The 19,544-nt window shown below is 35.6% G+C and overlaps 1 protein-coding gene across 1 annotated transcript in view; it reads right to left on the bottom strand.

The window, feature by feature from the left end:
- Positions 1 to 2,770: 2,770 nt before the first annotated feature.
- The window catches only part of wdr18 (WD repeat domain 18), a 65,246-nt gene continuing 48,472 nt past the window's right edge, over positions 2,771 to 19,544 (bottom strand). The window contains exons 8-9 of the mRNA XM_016282721.1: positions 6,834 to 7,000; positions 2,771 to 2,908 (exon numbers count right to left, since the gene is read on the bottom strand). Coding sequence (XP_016138207.1) covers positions 2,786 to 2,908; positions 6,834 to 7,000 — 290 coding nt within the window. The 3' untranslated portion in view covers positions 2,771 to 2,785. The remainder of the gene's footprint in view (positions 2,909 to 6,833; positions 7,001 to 19,544) is intronic.

Raw genomic sequence — 19,544 nt, 5'->3', positions numbered from 1 at the left:
AGTGAGATGCTCTATATGAAAGATTGTAGTATTGTATCGATCGCCTCTGTAAATCACAGCGTGCTGCGGTAAATATTTTGTATAGCTGACTTGTCCCAGGAAACCCTTTCCTAACACTCTGCTGTCTGTTCTCACATTATCAATTCATTTAAGTATTTATTCATTCGTTCCTCAGTGAATGTAAGCCTATGTGATATTTGCTCATTTTACAGTCTACCAGTCGAATCGGAAGGTAGATCACGTCAAAAATTAAAGGTGGGTGATTTCAGAGAGCAAGCTAGCTTTAAAAGCATAAGACTCCACCCTCCCTGCAAATCACTCTCCAAAGCCACGCCTCCCCCAAAACACGTGAACGTGAGATGGCGTTGGTGGAGGGTTGAATGCAATGCTGTCAGATTACCTCATGTCTCATTCACTGGTGAGAAAACATTACAGTACAAAGCGTATAATATTACAATAACGCGTTTCATTCTTGCTTGGTATGCAATGTCTATTATCATGTCTGCGCGAACAGGGCACGTGGAGGCAGGCAAAAACATACGTTGACAAGCAGCTTATTGTAGCCCTCTGACTGAGGCATATGATTGGACAAACATTTAATGATCCTACGCCTTCCACAGATGATATAAATACATTTAGTCCACTTAACTTGGTGATTGCTATCGGAATGTGAAGAGACTTTCAACCAGCATAACAAAAAATGGTTTTGAACCAAATCACCTACCCTGCCTAGTTGGCTGCCTTGGTTGCCTTAAAGCCACGTATTATTAGGGATGCACCAGCACATCAGCTAATAATCTGTGTCGACTGATAAAAGCAATGATGTGCTGCTTATATGGAAAAGGTTTTAAGCCAGGGTTGCCAGGTCCATGGTTTGTCCCTTCACCAAACCTTATTTCTAGCGCACCTCCTGTCCAGTAATCGCAAAGAGCTTTGTTCTTGGTTACAAGAGACAAACAGTGCATCTGGAATCACATACTGTCTGAATAGGTACTACATTTGAATTTGAACTTTGAGACAGTTAAAAAAAAGTACATTGTAGTATGAATATGGGTAGTATGAAGGAAATTCAGATGTATTACATCTACCATGTTGTTACTATCATGTGCTATTTATAAATATTCATGCTATTCATAAATTATCTCCCGTGGCCTCATGGGATAATAAAGAATCCTTTGACTGTGCACTTCAAAATCCGGGCAGAAGCAGTAGATCATCAGGGTACTTTTCACCTACTGTTTTTCGCCTACTATGAATTCGGACATCCTACTCATTTGACATACTGTTTTTCCGCATACTAAGAATTCGGACATACCATTATTTAAGCATACAGTTTTTTGTATACTATGAATTCGGACATACTACTCTTTTGGCATACTTTTTTCCCACATATTATGAATTCAAACATACTACTCTTTTGACAAACTGTTTTTCCCATACTATGAATTCGGACATATTACTCTTTTGGCATACTGTTTTTCCGCACACTATGAATTCGGACATACTACTATTTTGACAAACTGTTTTTCCCATACTATGAATTCGGACATACTACTCTTTTGGCATACTGTTTTTTTGTATACTATGAATTTGGACACTCATTTGGCATACTGTTTTTCCCCATACTCTGACATGCTATTCTTTTGGTATACTTTTTTTTGCATACGATGAATTCAGACATACTATTCTTTGAGCATACTGTTTTTCGCATACTATATAGTAGGCAAGTATTCGATTTTGGATGCAGTGAAAGTCTCAATGCTCTAATTTTGACAACTTTATCACAAAATTCAAGCAATAAATGCCCTTTTGACATTCATAAATGTAGCATTACAGATTGCCGTAGTGCCTTAGGAACGCGAGTCCCTTCCCCTTTACTACTAGTTACGGCACAAAATAAACACGAATAAACTTCAGAGGATAAAGTAAAACTAACTGAAATGTATCCTCTCTCATGTAATCACTTGATCAGTGTTTCAACATCAGAAAGACGTCAATAAAACAGCTTGTAATCAATGTCGCTTAACATTGCATTAACATCAGGAAAGTTATCCAGTGTTCACAGTTGGTTATTTAGCCTTAAAAAACACTAGACCGAGCTTATTTACTGATAATTATATATGTATGTTTGAATAAATCTGTCATAAGAAGTTTCTATGAAAACTACCTTACGTGCAACTGAGATGTATGCAAACATTTCTGTTTTTATTTGACTGCGATTATTATATCTGAACATAAATAGCAGTTGAATACGGTAGTTTGGTCTCTGTTGTTAATTTTAACCTCTATTATTATAGCAACATACCAAATGAGTGGCTTCCCTGTATAGTTTACAGCATTAGATGAGAGAGATTTTTTTCCCTTATCGTTATCAGTTTTCTGAATAATCGGTATAGGCAGAGAAATTTTGTACTGGTTATCATAGCAAAGAACCTTAATTTGCTGAACATTTCATTTAAACAATTAGGGATGCACGATATATCGGCCACCATATCGGTATCGGCCCATATCGGCTCATTTTTTCTGTTATCGGTATCGGCCAAAATTTTCATATCGGTGCATCCCTATAAACAATATTTGATCACAATTCATATGAAAAGGTTGTGTTAATAACCCAGATGGGCATAGTTGTTAGCCATCTTAAAATGGCAATTTGATTACTCTGCCTGGCTGAGCACTAGTCCACACTACTCGTGACAAGTGCTCCATCTCCACTCGCTGATCAACAAAAAAATCTAAGCCAACAGGCTACAAACCATCTCCGCCTTAAAAGCCTTGCTAAAATTCAGCTCACAGTAACGACTGACTCACAACAGCAGCAGTGAACTTCCCTGCTTACCTTGTCAGTGACAGCACACATCAGAGAGTAGAGCTCGTCTGCCTTCTCCAAATACGTCCCCTCTGGCTCCTGAGAGTGTGAAAAGACAAAGCAAAACACTTTAAACATCAACATAATAGCATGTTAAGCTACAATAATGATCGATTGTGCAAATAAGGTGTTTGTGTGTAGCATTTCCCGTGACACATGTGTCCTGAAGTGGCTGTGCCAACCATGAGAGGGTCAATTACAAACAAGGTCTAATCATGGCTGTCTCCTGCAGGCTGATCACTGCTGACAGTGAATAAGTGGCTGGGGGTTTGTGGAGGGGATGACGTTGTTCCAAGGGTCCAACGATATTATTAAGGCTGACAATGAAAATCTCAGCAAGGTCAATCTCTTTTTAACAGCCATTCCCAGATCCTGCCATCTTACTCTGCTGATTTACGGACCATCAGTGCCCGTCTGTGGGAATTTACTGTTCCTGCCTCGATGGATACAGTAAAGCTGCTGATTTCACAGAAAGATGAGTAAAGCAGGTGCTGTTGCTCAGCATAGTAGTTTGAATGTGGTCACAAAAACACCCACAGACACTCACAAATTAGAAATATTGTACTCGTAATATTGTACATAATTGTACATAATTTCCTTAATGTGGAGGCTTTTCTTACACTACCATTCAAAAGTATGTGCTCAGCACGATTTTGTTTTTTTGTTTTTATTTTAAATAAAGACCTTTTAACCAATAAATAATATTAATACTATAAAGAAAGGGCAAAATAAACTGATCAAAAGTGACAGTAAAGACATTTATAATGTAACAAAAAAATTGCGGTTTCAAATAAAAGCTGTTCTTTTCAATAATCTTGAAAAAATGAATCACGGTTTCCTTAAAAACATTAAGCAGCACATACATAAATGAAATGTAATATAAAGTACAAGTGAAATAAACCATTTTCATATTTATTGTGTTAAAATGATAAATTTTGTCCCAGAACTGTAACATAATTTCCCTCACAACAATTCTTTTGATCAAAATTAAGAACAAGTTTTATTAAAAGTAGGACACATAAAGTGCACATAAATCTGTAAAATTAGTCTACCATTTTATTTTTGAAAATGTTAATGTAATTTCCACTAGCACCTTTTCCACCACAGAATGATATCGCTAAACTCGTACATTTTTTCTCTGTGTTTTCAGCTCATAAGCATTTTTATTGTAATACAGAGAGAGCGCATGTGCAAGGTTGCCAGGATGGAAACATCAAGTAAACCACAGGACGTAAGATTTAAACTCTTGAAATCTGGCAACCACAACCAGGAAAGCTTGTGGAAGCTTGTTACCAATGCAAAATAACACAAATGCCAAATTAAAATTAAACGTTTTCCGGATAAATAAACAGCTGGCAAATATCGCAGACGATTAAGCTTAATAAAAAACTGCTTCAGAATTAGCTATGAAAGCTGAGCGATCGACCTCTGCAGCTCTGGCAGCAACCTTTAGCCCACCACCATGAGCTGCCAAATTCAGGGCCAAATAAGAGCTTTCATATCTTTATGCAAAGTTAAGGGCCGTAACCCACTGTCCTCAAGCTCCACTCCATTAGCACAGAGCGGAGCAGACCTGAGCTCCTCCAGGATGGCAACAGGTCTGATGGAAACCCATCTTACCGCTGACCTCCATCTGAATAGAGTCAGCCAGGCTGCTAATAGACTTCCCCCTTGAGTCGCGATTATTTAGAGTGTCGAGCGGTTCAATTCAGGCCGGATTTCGCAGTGTACCCCTCCCAGCGGGGTCGTCGCTTCACCTTCCAAGCGAATAACAGAAACAATTCCGTAAGAGAAATTAATTTTCTCAGAGCAGCTTTAATTTACACGCCGTGTGGAATGCCAATCATGCCGAATGTGTGATGTTGGGTGCAGCCTCTGGGTCGCAGTTATTTTTGCTTCCTGGTAGAAGTATTAATGCACTTATCAAAACATTTGTTTTAGGATCCCTCTCACTGTGCAGAGGTGAAAGAAGGGTGTTTTCCAGATAGCATGTGCTCTCCCAGAGGCTGGAAGATTAGCCGCTCTGTAAATAAGCTAAGGGGGAGGGGGAGGAAGAGGAAAACAGCAGATATGCAGAAAGAAGGAAAGATTTAAAAAAAAAAAGGTTGGACCCACTGAGCAGGTGGTGGGCAAATGTAAGACTTTATAAGCATTTCATTTTTAGGTCTGTAATTGATTTTGACAGAGGGAATTACGGTCAAGCTGCTAACGGCTGTAAACATTCATCACGTTTGAACTCTGCTGTTGGTGAGGAGGAAGATCCATATGTGCAACTTGCATTAAACACCTTTGACCTAATCGTATCACCAACATGCAGCAGTGACACCTTATACAAGTGTCAACATCTGCATTAAAGGAAAAGAACAACCACCTGATTATGCATTTGAGGATGGCTGGATATTCATGATGGATTTGCAATGATTTTGTTGTCAATATTATTTATTTATTTATAAGATGTATTTAGCAACATCTAGGTTATGATGAGTTATGACATACTGAGTAAATAGCATGCATGTAGAAAACAAATTTTCATTTTATATAGATGTGCAACAGTCGGGTTTTGGAAGTAAAAGTGCCTTTCATTTTCTCAATAGAGAAATTGATTTTGAATAATAACTGAAAAACATTTAAAGACAGACAGACCTACTGTGAGCTCTGAGGCTGTTAATCAATGGTATACTCTTCTGTTGAGGCCATCATCAACCTCTGTTTTAAATAATCATATTTAACAGCTCAATCCCTTGTGAAAAACTACATTACCCATGATGCTAAGGGTGGGCGGTATGACCAAAATTTTATATCACAATATGAGTAATTTTATTTCACGGTAACGATATGTGACCCTGGACGACAAAACCAGTCAGAAGTGTCAATTTTTCGAAATTGAGATTTATACACCATCTGAAAGCTGAATAAATAAGTTTTCTATTGATGTAAGGTTTGTTAGGACAGGACAATATTTGGGCTGAGATACAACTATTTGAAAATCTGGAATCTGAAGTCCTTAGCAATGCATATTACTAATCAAAAATGCATTTTTTTTTTATATTTACGGTAGGAAATTTACTAAATATCTTCATGGAACATGATCTTTACTAAATGTCCTAATGAATTTTGGCATAAAAGAAAAATTTATAATTTTGACTCATACAATGTATTTTTGGCTATTGCTACAAATATCCCCGTGCTACTTATGACTAGTTTTTTGCTCCAGGGTCACATATATAATAGAAGATATGTTATACACTACCATTGAAAAGTTTGGAAAGAAAGAAACTGATACATTCCGTTTCTGGTTAAAAATTTTGTAGCAAAAACATGTTTATGCTAATTTCTGTAAATCATTTCAAACTGCTTCAAGAAAACAATTACGTTTCAAGAATTACAATTACGCACATAACTGTAAATGATCAAATATAATGTTAAAATCTTCCTGTGCTTATTAAGTGAGTAAAAGTGCAAGAAACATCCTTATTTACTTATACTTCGTAATGTGCATTTAAAGAACAAAACCAGAGAAAGAATAATCCTTTGAAACGATTAAAATAGACAATATCAATATACATATAAAAAAACATCAAATGACTGAAAACATAGATAAATAATATATTATATACTATCAAATATTCTGGCTATATTGTTCAGTCCTAGTATACAGCAAGTCCCTCATTATGTCAGATTTATAGAAGCATAGCTTTTTTTAAATAAGAATGTTTTTTGCTTCCGCATCTTTTAAGACATTTATATGTAAATGACCTCTGGCTTTGGCTAAACCTTTGCATGTGACCTTTTGCATTTCTCAGGGAAGGCCAAGTAGCTGCATACCAAATATGAATTGATAAGTAAATGCAACACTGTTGCTCTAAATGAGCAATTGTGACATCTCATAAAAATTCTCAGTGGACCTTATCCTATTTTCCATGATATGTGCCCTTTAAATCGTAAGCGATGTTTCAGATGTTACCTGTGTGTTGGCTCGCAGTCTCAGACACATGCCTCCGGAGCCCGTGCCGTCACCCTGCTCAGAGGGGTTCAGGTGGCGACTGAACCGTGGCAGTGGGACGGCTGGATGACTGTCAGCAAGGAACATGTTGGCAGGTGCTGGTATGATAACAGCATTGGTCACGGGACCTGTTGGAGAGATGAGATGGATTAAAATATCAGTTCTCAATGAAAACTGCAGCAGTTTAGTAAAGCTTTGTGAATATTGAAATCTTGGAAGGAAAACAGTCCATTTTAACACAAACCGTTTCCTCAGTCAAAATAATTAATATAGCAAAATAACTTCAACTTCAATGTTTCAAATAAAATGTAAAAAATCATATCGGTGAAATAGTGCTCCATCGTTATTTGGTGTAACAGATATATTTATGTAAAAGTGAACAACATACCCCGACCTGTACTTATTAAAATATATAAAAGAAATCATACAAAATGTTTTATAATATTTTAAATTATTTAAGACAAATGGGACAAACCTAGTGGTTTGAATGATAGTGGCAAAGATTGGTAAAGATTTAAAAATGACAATTAATTAACATTTTGGGGCTGCAATGTGATCCTTAAATTGAGTCTTTTAATGTCATCTAATAATAATTCTAAATATTCTTGACAATATTTTTTGTTATATCAACTATTCCTACACTGAATGACATTAGTGAGCGTTTTCTGTAAATCATGGTAAAAATGTATGAGTCTATGTTTTTTGCTACAAATAAATAAATTAAATTAAACGGAACACATAGTAAATAGCAATAATAACAATATATTAAGAAATGAAGGATCATGTTACACTGAAGATTGAAGTAATGACTGCTTTCTATTGTAATATATTTTAAAATGTAATTTATTTCTGTGATGGCAAAGCTGAATTTTCAACTGTAATAACATTTCACTGACATCAAACAAATGGAGTCTTGGTGAGCAAAAGAGACTTCCAAAAACATATATACTGTATATATACCTATATACAGTGTGTGTGTGTGTGTGTGTGTGTATATATATATATATATCCAAATTCAAAATATATATACACATACACTAGTCGACTATCCATTTAAAACCAGAAAATCTCAAAGTTCTTTCCACTTCAGTTTTCTCCTCTACTGAGTGGAATTGGATTGGAAGCTGTGGAGATAAAACCAGCAGATAATCTTTTACAACATTGCACTCTGAGGCACTAAAGAGCTCTTCACCTCCCGCTTACAATGTTGGACATTTTTATTTGCCCATTACTGTCAGTGTAGAACATACCAGCACCAATCACAGCAGCATCTGTGTGTCTGAAGCCCGTCTTTCACACTGACCGAAACACACTGGCAGGAGAAAGTTTGCCTTCATTGAGCTGACGCAGTGTCTACACACTCTTAGGAGTATAACAGCGTTCCTGCAGTTCACCTGAGATTAATTAACAACAACCAGGTCCAACTAAACTTCTGGCATCTGCTGTCTATTCTCCTCTATAAAAGAGCTAAACACAAATCATCTGCACCGGTGAACTACATTAGCTCAGGTACTAAACATCACCCTAAAGCAGACTGATGGATCAAAACAAAAGCTTGTAAAGACCAGATAATCATGTTCTTCAGCATGATCTGAGAATGATCTAAAAAGCATTTTGTGCTTCACTGAAAGCAGGAACATCTGAGCTTTGGTACAAAGGAATTTTGATAAATTAAAACAGAAATAGAAAATATATTACACACTACTGTTCAAATGTTTAAAAGTTTAGAAAGAAAAAAACATAACATTTATTCAGCCAGAATCATAGCCCTTGGATCAATGGATATGATTGGATGAACATTTTATGGTCCTAGGCCTTCCAAAGACTATATAAATAAATATAAACAAATTTAGACCAGTTAACTTAGTGATTGTGAAGAGATCAGAATGTGAAGAGACTTTCAACCAGCATAACAAAACATGTTTTTGAACCAAATCACCTACCCTGCCTTTAAACTGACCAAAATGACAGGAAAAAAAACATTTTTAATGGTATGCAATATTTCTATTTCAAATATATGCTGTTCTTTTAATTTATAAAAGAATACTGATTTCCACTAAATTTTTAAGTAGCACAAACTTTTCCAAATTGATTAATAAGAAAAAAAAAATTCTTGAGCACTAAATCAGCATATTAGAATGATTTCTGAAGAATCATGTGACACTGAAGACTGGAGCAATGATGCTGAAAATTCAGCTTTGCATCACAGGAATAAATTACATTTTAAAATATCTTACAATAGAGAAAAGTTATTTTAGATTGTACTAATATTTCACATTATTACTGTTTTTAACAAGTTTCTGTCAGCTAAATACAGCATAAGAGACTATATATATATATATTTTTTTTTTAATTTTTTATTTTTTATTAGCATTAAATTCAGTAAAAATTGGAATTGAAAAATGTACAAATAAAATATGAAAAATCCAAAATAGAAGCATTTTTTCAAAGATCTTTGGACCCCACTATATATCAACATTATATTGAACCCACAGGTGCACATAAAAAAATTCACCAAAATATTTAATAAACAAGCCAAATATATTATATTAAATATATACAAACAAATATATATTTTTTAGCAAAATCCTAAATCTATTTCCATGAATTGCAGGTCTGCATTAGATTCTGACACAGATTCTCAATATGTTCGCAGACTTTTGGACCTAATTTAAAGAAAATAAAATGTATGCAAATATGCCGTATTTAAATGCTGCATACAGTACATTGGTCAATTTTTTATTTATTTTTTTTTAAACAATGAAACTGAAAAAACTGAACCACGTCAATGTAAGATCAGACATGCACCAGCAAGAGCTCCAAGTTTCCATAAAAGCCCAGAAAATGCCAGTGATTTTCCATCAGGAATTGATGAAACCCCAGCAAACATAATTAAGGTAAGTATCCACACTTCAAAGATGCTGTGTGGTAACTGTTTTCAACAGCACAATTTTGTCCCGTCATCCTGATATCCTCTAAAGATTAATCATTTGGAATTGAAAAATGTACAAATAAAATATGAAAAATCCAAAATAGAAGCATTTTTTCAAAGATCTTTGGACCCCACTATATATCAACATTATATTGAACCCACAGGTGCACATAAAAAAATTCACCAAAATATTTAATAAACAAGCCAAATATATTATATTAAATATATACAAACAAATATATATTTTTTTAGCAAAATCCTAAATCTATTTCCATGAATTGCAGGTCTGCATTAGATTCTGACACAGATTCTCAATATGTTCGCAGACTTTTGGACCTAATTTAAAGAAAAGAAAATGTATGCAAATATGCCGTATTTAAATGCTGCATACAGTACATTGGTCAATTTTTTATTTATTTTTTTTGAAACAATGAAACTGAAAAAACTGAACCACGTCAATGTAAGATCAGACATGCACCAGCAAGAGCTCCAAGTTTCCATAAAAGCCCAGAAAATGCCAGTGATTTTCCATCAGGAATTGATGAAACCCCAGCAAACATAATTAAGGTAAGTATCCACACTTCAAAGATGCTGTGTGGTAACTGTTTTCAACAGCACAATTTTGTCCCGTCATCCTGATATCCTCTAAAGATTAATCATTGCATAATTTCACAGAAAGAGACAGAGAGAGGAGATCTATCACACAGAAGAGTCTGTTGGCAGATTAGATTAGACTCATAAACTGTGTTGGCGTTTGATAGAAAAAATTAAAAAATGAGCTCCATCACTCACACGGACTGAGTCATTCCAGACGCTGATGACATCAAAAGTTAAAACTGGCCACACAGGAAGCATCCCGCCAGGCTGCGATTGTTTGTTAAGGGGTTTTCAGTTCCCCTGGCACAAGTCGCAGGACATCATTAGATTAAAATAAGATAATAAAATAATCATAATTAAAAAAATAAAATGCATGAGTGTGTGCCCATGTGGTCTAATTAAAAACGCAATAGCTGGGCTGCTGTACGCACGAAAACCGATATGGAGATGAACATCAGGCTGTGTTCATTCGCCTTCATTTTTGTTTTGAAGCCATTAAAGAAAGCGACTTGACTCTTCCGTTTCCTCTGAAGCCTTTCGACTCAGAATTGTTGATTTATTGAGGCCAGTCAAATGAACACAAAGCCACTTTTGCAATCGGAGCTTCCGAGGCGGCCCCACGAAAAGAAAAGACGGTGATAAATAGGTTTTTTTGCAGAGCAGCGGCTCAGTGAACTGTGCCTACATTAATCCCTGTTTCAAAGATGCCAAAACAATTATGATAAAACAGGTAAGCAGTGATGCAGCGGCAGACGCCCGGAGGACGAGCTGGTCTCTCGGCAGTGCGGACTTGGCGTGTCGCTCCTTTCTAAACGCAATTACATTATATGGGTCTTTTCATCAGTTCAACCTGGATCAGAACTGTTAAGAAAGGATCCAGAGCCCACGTTTTACACAAGCCCGCTTTCAGGCCTACAATACCACCATCTTGCTTTAAATATTAATTTTTCATAATTAATTGCACAAAATGAACAAATTAACTAAAAATGTGTAGACGTAAAATTAAAAATACAAATGGAAGCTTTTTCACTTGTGGATCCCATTGTATGCGTAACATAACAAAAGGGACTGAGATGTTTATAACTTTATGAATGATGGCATTCAAATTGAATGAAAATCTATGGGTGTAGATTCCACGTCAGTCTGCTAATAAGTACATAACAAATGAATGCAATGAATTTCACCAGCAGAAATTCCTCAGAAGGTGCACATGTGAAGAAATGAGTTTGATGGCATGACAGCAGTCATCTCAAATGTAATAATGACAAATATTTCAAATCAAGTAAATCCCCTTTGAAAGACCCCTGTGAAAACGTTTGGCATATTTTCAACACAGTGAAGCTCCATGATTGTTTGGTTTTTCATATTTTCAGGAACACACGAGACTATTTCATTCAGATGGGATTTGGGAAATGATTGATTCCCTTCGAATTTTAATTATTCGTTTGTTCGAGACTTTGATTTATATTTAGTCCCGGTTTGCATCTCTTGAGTGTTTGAGTAATCAAAAGGGGAAACTGTGATGACCTCCAAAAGCTTTTCTGAGTGACTGTACAACAAATGCAATAATCACAGATACCATACAATAAAATAAAGATTACAGTATGTGTGTGGCACATTTATGCACCTACACATAGAGAGAAAGTCATGATCTAAAGATGAAATGAATGATTTTTTAGCTTGAGATTTTGCTGGCAAGTTCAATTAACACCGGATTAATATTTCAAAATAACAATACTACAGATGAAAAAGATGGTTTGGTGCATCCCACATCTTGTGTCACGCTGTATTATGTTCAATGCCACTCATCTGGATCAAGGCTAAAAGATAACATACATGCAGGAGACATTTCAAATCAAGCAGCGACTTACAGGGTGAACCGGGCTGATACGCATTATTATTTTTGGTGGAGAATGCGGGAGGCATAACATGAATGTTAATGAGGGTTTTAAGACCTCCTGTAGTAAAATTAAGGACGCCTGCGGGTGGATTTACAGCACTCGAACATGGAAATGGTGAGGGAACCCCCCTCATATATTCCCTTGGCACAACTCCAGTTTGCTCGCTGAAATTCATCAGAATTATTTAATTTGACTGCTGCATATAGAGAAATGTCAAAGCTGAACTGTACTTAAAGGGATAGGTTACCCAAAAATGAAAAATCTGTCATCATTTGTTCACTCTCAGTTGAATATAATAGTTTGGTCTTGTTCATTTTACCCTCTAATATTATAGTAATGTACCAAATGAGAAGCTTCCCTGTATAGTTACAGCATTAGCTGGGAGAGATTTAGCTATCGGTATAGGCAGATTTCATTCTGAATAATCGGTAGCGGCAGAAATTTTTTTTAGTATCGGTGTATATTTACAGTACTAGTTGCTCTTTTTGTAAAATTAAAAGAAAAATACACTAACGTTTTAAGCTTTTAAGAATGTTTGATTTAGTATTTATTTCTATTTTTCTCTTTAATTTTTTTTTGTATAATTTTCTTTTGCTTATAATCTATTAGTTATTTTAATTTTAGTTTTATAGTATTTTAGAACTAAAATTTAAGCATTACATTTTTAAAGTAAATTTAAAGTTAATACACTAACTGAAATTCAAAAATGTTGAACAATGTCAAATTTCTCAGTACACTGATGTGTTTTTAAGTCTTTATGTTCCAAGTTTTACAATACATCACATACCCAAAACTTGAAAAGTATCCAAAAAAAGTATTTTAGTGTGTTTTTATTATTTAATTAAACAAAAATATGTTTTATTAATGATAACAATACTGCATGAAAAGCTCCATAAAGTATCATGCTATAAGTGACTCATACGTTATAATAAAGTAAATATTATAAAGATGCAGCCCAACGAGCAGCACCGCAGCAGGGCTCTGAACACGTGAACTGATTCAGCCCCATTTATGAAGCATTTTGTGAATTATACACACCACTGAAGACATGATGGCAACGACTGCTGATGGCCTTGTAATAATGCGTTGCATTATGTTACTAGCCATTCAGCCGTGCAGTCTGTTCATTCTCATCTGCTCAAATACATGCTTTTAAGAAAAACACCTGGAAGCAGGTTGGCTGAACAAAGCGTGACCAGGCTTCATGGAAGTAATGCCATAAGCGTCTGTCTCAGGGAAAGAACCAGACTGGAAGTGACATTTCTAAGATTTATCGAAGGTTGTCATTCAGCAAAATGAGAGAGAAATATACCACTTTGCAGGTTGGCTGAACAAAGCGTGACCAGGCTTCATGGAAGTAATGCCATAAGCGTCTGTCTCAGGGAAAGAACCAGACTGGAAGCGACATTTCTAAGATTTATCGAAGGTTGTCATTCAGCAAAATGAGAGAGAAATATACCACTTCTACAAAAGTGGGAACATTTTTATAACACTTTAAACTCCATAAAATGCCAGCCGGTGAAGAGTAGGCAACCTCCACAAAACTACTTACGGTCGCTAGATTTGAAGAATCAAAATAAATGTGCCAATTTCGGTTTGTTTTGTTTAGTTTTTTTTTTCATTGACAAGGGAGTTCAATAATGTGTCCACATCAGGAGGAATCTCAAGTAGAAAAAGAAGAATTTTTTCTGTGTGTGTGAGTGTGAGTGTGAGTTTATGTGAGTGTATGTGAGTGAGTGAGTGAGTGTGTGTGTATGTGTGTGTGTGTGTGTGTGTGTGTGTGTGTGTGTCTAGTAGAGGGAAGGATGAGCGATAATGAAAGATATGCACATCCATGTAATATGCTTCAATCAGTCTAACGCAAAGTTGTTTTTGTTTTGCTAATAAATGCAATCTGCTAAATGAAATAAAGTATTTGAAAACAAATAGCTAATGAATAATCATGAACTCAGGAAAAGTAGAGAGAAATCAGCTCCAAATAAGAATAAATACACACTTATCGCAACTTTTGGGCAAGTTGGTATTTAATTAATTAAATCTTTTTCTTTTCTTTTTTTATAAATATTGATATTGACTGATTTTAATCACAAGAATATTTATAAGATTTCTCTCCTTTTGTCCGGTTTTTTTTTTTTTACCTTTATCATTTTTACCTGGGATAAGAATATATGGAGGCTTATAAATTTAAAAGAAAATCATGAATACATAGATACATTAATAAGATAAAATGACCAATATTCAATATTTATAAATATTGATATTGACTGATTTTAATCACAAGAATATTTATAAGATTTCTCTCCTTTTGTCCGGTTTTTTTTTTTTTACCTTTATCATTTTTACCTGGGATAAGAATATATGGAGGCTTATAAATTTAAAAGATCCAAAATGCATTCATAAAAAAGAAAATGAATTTTACAATAAGATTCTATTTGTAACAAATGAGTTAACTACATTAGTTAACATGAACGATACTACAGCATTTATTAATCTTAGTTCATTTCAACATTTGGTAATAATAAAATCAAGCTCATCTTTTAAAGAGATAGTTCACCCAAAAATGAAAACTCTGCCATTTACTCACCCTCAAGTTGCTCCAAACCTGCATGAGTTTATTCTGTGGCACACAAATGACAAAGAAAATATTTTGAAGAATGTGGGTAACCAAACAGTTTCTGGCATCCACTGACTTTCATAGTATTTTTTTCATATATGTGGACCAGCAGCTATTTGGTTACCCACATTCTTCAAAATATCTTTTTTTGTGTGTGTGTGTTTAACAGAAGAAAAAAAAACTCCCAAACTTCCAAACAGGTTTGAGGAGGAAAAAGACAGATTTTTCATTTTTGGGTGAACTATCCCTTTAACATTTGTTAATGCACTATGATCTAAAATAAACAATAAATAACTAAATAAATGCTGTAAAAGGATATTGTTCAATGTTAGTTCTTATTAGCATAAAGTAATGTTAGCAAATGAGACCTTACTATAAAGTGCTACCATAAAATAGTACATTTTACCTAAAATGTATGTGTACGATGTTCAAAATTGTTCACTTAATTTCTTTGTCAGTTAGAGGCTGTGTTAAAAGGCAGCTCACTAGGTTTTGGAGCAATAAACACTCCCGAATTAAACTCCACTGAGTCATGAAATGTAGTTTGTGTGCTGCGTACTTAGGCGAAAGTATTATTCTTTGTTGTGGGCAATCAGGGCCGGCTAATTATCTCCCACTCAATCATGGCAATTGATTCACGGGATACTGGCTCCACTCCTAGAATTACACTAATGGTGCAGGCTACTCCGACACGCAGTCATAAATCGTGTGTGCCGGCTTCTCGGGTCACATAACGTGGCGCTTGGGAGTGACGGGGAAAAGCGCAAAGAGATGGGTAACATGCACACTCTGCCAGCGCACTGCAGAGACACCTGGCATGACGACACCCCAGAGGGAATGGGGCCGAATGGATGTAAAGTTTGTGGCCGTCATTCTGCCAAATGTCCAAGAGGCTTCCTTCCCAAAGGCTTTGAGCTTTTTCTTTAATCTTGCTTTTGGGCCAAACCTGATTTGAATGGTGCTTACACACCACATTTCTGTTACTACTATAGCAGCCATTTGACATGACTCCTTAAAATCTCCCATGGAAAAACTAAATATTTTTCATAAATTGCTAGTTTTTCATGTTAGAAGTAGGGAAATTACACCTAAGGAATGGCAAAAAGCCTAGAGATGCACCATAAAAAAAAAAAAAATAAATAAATAAATACAAATTTAAATTTGAACTGAAAACAAAACCAAGAACAAAAACAACATTTAACAATAAATTAATCACATTTATTTAATAATCAACACTTAGTTGCATATAAACTAGCAAGTAGAAATATATGTTGACATACATTTATACAACAGTTCTCTCTTGTTCTTGAATCTGATTGGCTGAGTGCCGTTTCCAGCCGTGCGATATTCTACTGATAACAGCATTCCAACCGTTTCACCGTTTGTATCACTCTGTTTGCAGTATTTCTCACAGCCTGTCATGGCTGACACCCAAACTTATTATAATTTTATAAATACTGTTTTTGTGTCACGGAATGTAGTTTTAAGAGTTTTTAGGTGAGAATTGATTTGTTTAGACTTCAAATATGCGGTTTGTTAATAAAGATAATGTCTATTTGAAAATGTGCTTCGATGTTTTCGTAGATGTGAGCTTTTAATACATCATTTTAAACCGTCGTTACAAGTTCTAAATTAGTTTTCAAATTAGTAACGGAGGCTTGGGCTCAGCTGTTGAACTGTCAGCTTGAGATTTGAATCAGTGGTGGAAGGAAATAGTTCCGTAAAAAAAGAAGGTTTTTAAAGGCATTCCTTTGTTCTCGCTTTTTTTTATTGAAAAAACTGTTGCATAAACGCAATATCATGCGAGTAGTCGTGTGATATGGTTGTATTGCATGCTGTGATTACCTGCAGCCTCGTGCCTACACCAGAAACACAGCCGTGCTGATATACAGCCATATCACACTGCTACTCGTGAGATGCTGCTCATATATTCATACATATATATATTAGGGGTGGAACGGTTCAACTTACTCACGGTTTGGTTTGTATCACGGTTTTAGAGTCACGGTTTCGGTACGGTTCGGTGTGTGCTATGTTTAGGTAAAAACTATACTGTCAAATAAAAATAAAGAAAATAAGAATAATCTATCTAACTACAAGCAACAGCACAAATAAATACAATAGATTAAAGATACAAATAAAATAAACAGTGATTTTCAGGTTTTTTTAGGTAGGTCTAACATTAGTTTTTAGGTACAGAAATTGAATAAAGTAATGAAATGTAAAACAGCATTGCATATTTGACTGTATAAATTAAAGATGAATCTTTATTAAAGTTACAAAAGCTATTCAATCAAAAGCAGTGAGTGATTTCTTTGTTGTTGCTGTTTGATTAATATTAAGAAAGTGCTGTCACTTTAAATCAAAACATTTATTTGAGAAGCAAAATGACGAGAAATGTCGTTTTCTATGAAATTGATCAAAATGAAATGAATTTATGCATAAAACAATAACAAATATTTGCCAATGGGCTCCGAAAATGAACGTAATTCAAAGGGAAAGCATGTTTTCATTCCCCATTGACAGATGTTTGTTTTTGTTTTAAGCATAAACTCACTTTTTGTGTTCAGTTTCTTAGAGAACAAGACTTCATATCTTCATTCTGCATATCAAGTAAATGTATATTGATTTAAGGATGTTTAGATGTTTGTACTGGAAAACAAGACAAAAATACTGAGCAAGATACTCATTTTTTGCAGTGCATGCAACATTTAATGCAATGACTTTATGAAATGAAGACTTTCTGTTCTTTTTAAGGCTTTATTTTGGATTGCAATCACGAGGCATGATATATTTCACAAAGTTTCCACATGCGTGTTAGGTGTCAGACAACCTTTTATGTGTAAATTAAACGAAATAAATAAACACTGTATGTGTTGCCTTTGTTTCATGTTGTATTTCATCTGAATACCTAAAAGAAATCAAGATGGGGCAAATACATTTTCACAGCACTGTATTCTTTTATAGCCAACTGCATCAGAATGACAGGCGCTTGAATAATTTTTTGCACTAATCTGGTTTATTATAGACAACTGTTCAACATATATTTAAGACATACAGTGGGGAAAAAAAGTATTTAGTCAGCCACCAATTGTGCAAGTTCTCCCACTTAAAAAGATGAGAGAGGCCTGTAATTTTCATCATAGGTATACTTCAACTATGAGAGACAAAATGAGAAAAAAAATCCAGAAAATCACATTGTAGGATTTTTAAAGAATTTATTTGCAAATTATGGTGGAAAATAAGTATTTGGTCAATAACAAAATTTCATCTCAATACTTTGTTATATACCCTTTGTTGGCAATGACAGAGGTCAAACGTTTTCTGTAAGTCTTCACAAGGTTTTCACACACTGTTGCTGGTAATTTGGACCATTCCTCCATGCAGATCTCCTCTAGAGCAGTAATGTTTTGGGGCTGTCGCTGGGCAACACAGATTTTCAACCCCCTCCAAAGATTTTCTATGGGGTTGAGAGCTGGAGACTGGCTAGGCCCCTCCAGGACCTTAAAATGCTTCTTACAAAGCCACTCCTTCGTTGCCCGGGCGGTGTGTTTGGGATCATTGTCATGCTGAAAGACCCAGACACGTTTCATCTTCAATGCCCTTGCTGATGGAAGGAGGTTTTCACTCAAAATCTCACGATACATGGCCCCATTCATTCTTTCATTTACACGGATCAGTCGTCCTGGTCCCTTTGCAGAAAAACAGCCCCAAAGCATGATGTTTCCACCCCCATGCTTCACAGTAGGTATGGTGTTCTTTGGATGCAACTCAGCATTCTTTCTCCTCCAAACACGACAAGTTGAGTTTTTACCAAAAAGTTATATTTTGGTTTCATCTGACCATATGACATTCTCCCAATCCTCTTCTGGATCATCCAAATGCTCTCTAGCAAACTTCAGACAGGCCTGGACATGTACTGGCTTAAACAGGGGGACACGTCTGGCACTGCAGGATTTGAGTCCCTGGCAGCGCAGTGTGTTACTGATGGTAGCCTTTGTTACTTTGGTCCCAGCTCTCTGCAGGTCATTCACTAGGTCCCCCCATGTGGTTCTGGGATTTTTGCTCACAGTTCTTGTGATAATTTTGACCCCACGGGGTGAGATCGTGCGTGGAGCCCCAGATCGAGGGAGATTATCAGTGGTCTTGTATGTCTTCCATTTTCTAATAATTGCTCCCACAGTTGATTTCTTCACACCAAGCTGCTAACCTATTGCAGATTCAGTCTTCCCAGCCTGGTGCAAGTCTACAATTTTGTTTCTGGTGTCCTTTGACAGCTCTTTGGTCTTGGCCATAGTGGAGTTTGGAGTGTGACTGTTTGAGGTTGTGGACAGATGTCTTTTATACTGATAACGAGTTCAAACAGATGCCATTAATACAGGTAACCAGTGGAGGACAGAGGAGCCTCTTAAAAAAGAAGTTACAGGTCTGTGAGAGCCAGAAAGCTTGCTTGTTTGTAGGTGACCAAATACTTATTTTACAGAGGAATTTACCAATTAATTCTTTAAAAATCCTACAATGTGATTTTCTAGACTTTTTTTCTCATTTTGTCTCTCATAGCTGAGGTATACCTATGATGAAAATTACAGGCCTCTCTCATCTTTTTAAGTGGGAGAACTTGCAAAATT

The sequence above is a fragment of the Sinocyclocheilus grahami genome, unplaced genomic scaffold (genome assembly GCF_001515645.1).
Source record: "Sinocyclocheilus grahami isolate Dianchi unplaced genomic scaffold, SAMN03320097.WGS_v1.1 scaffold165.1, whole genome shotgun sequence".
NCBI classification, from domain to species: Eukaryota; Metazoa; Chordata; class Actinopteri; order Cypriniformes; family Cyprinidae; genus Sinocyclocheilus; species Sinocyclocheilus grahami.
Note: the sequence above shows the minus strand (reverse complement) of the source record. Positions and strands in the feature narration are given on the sequence as shown.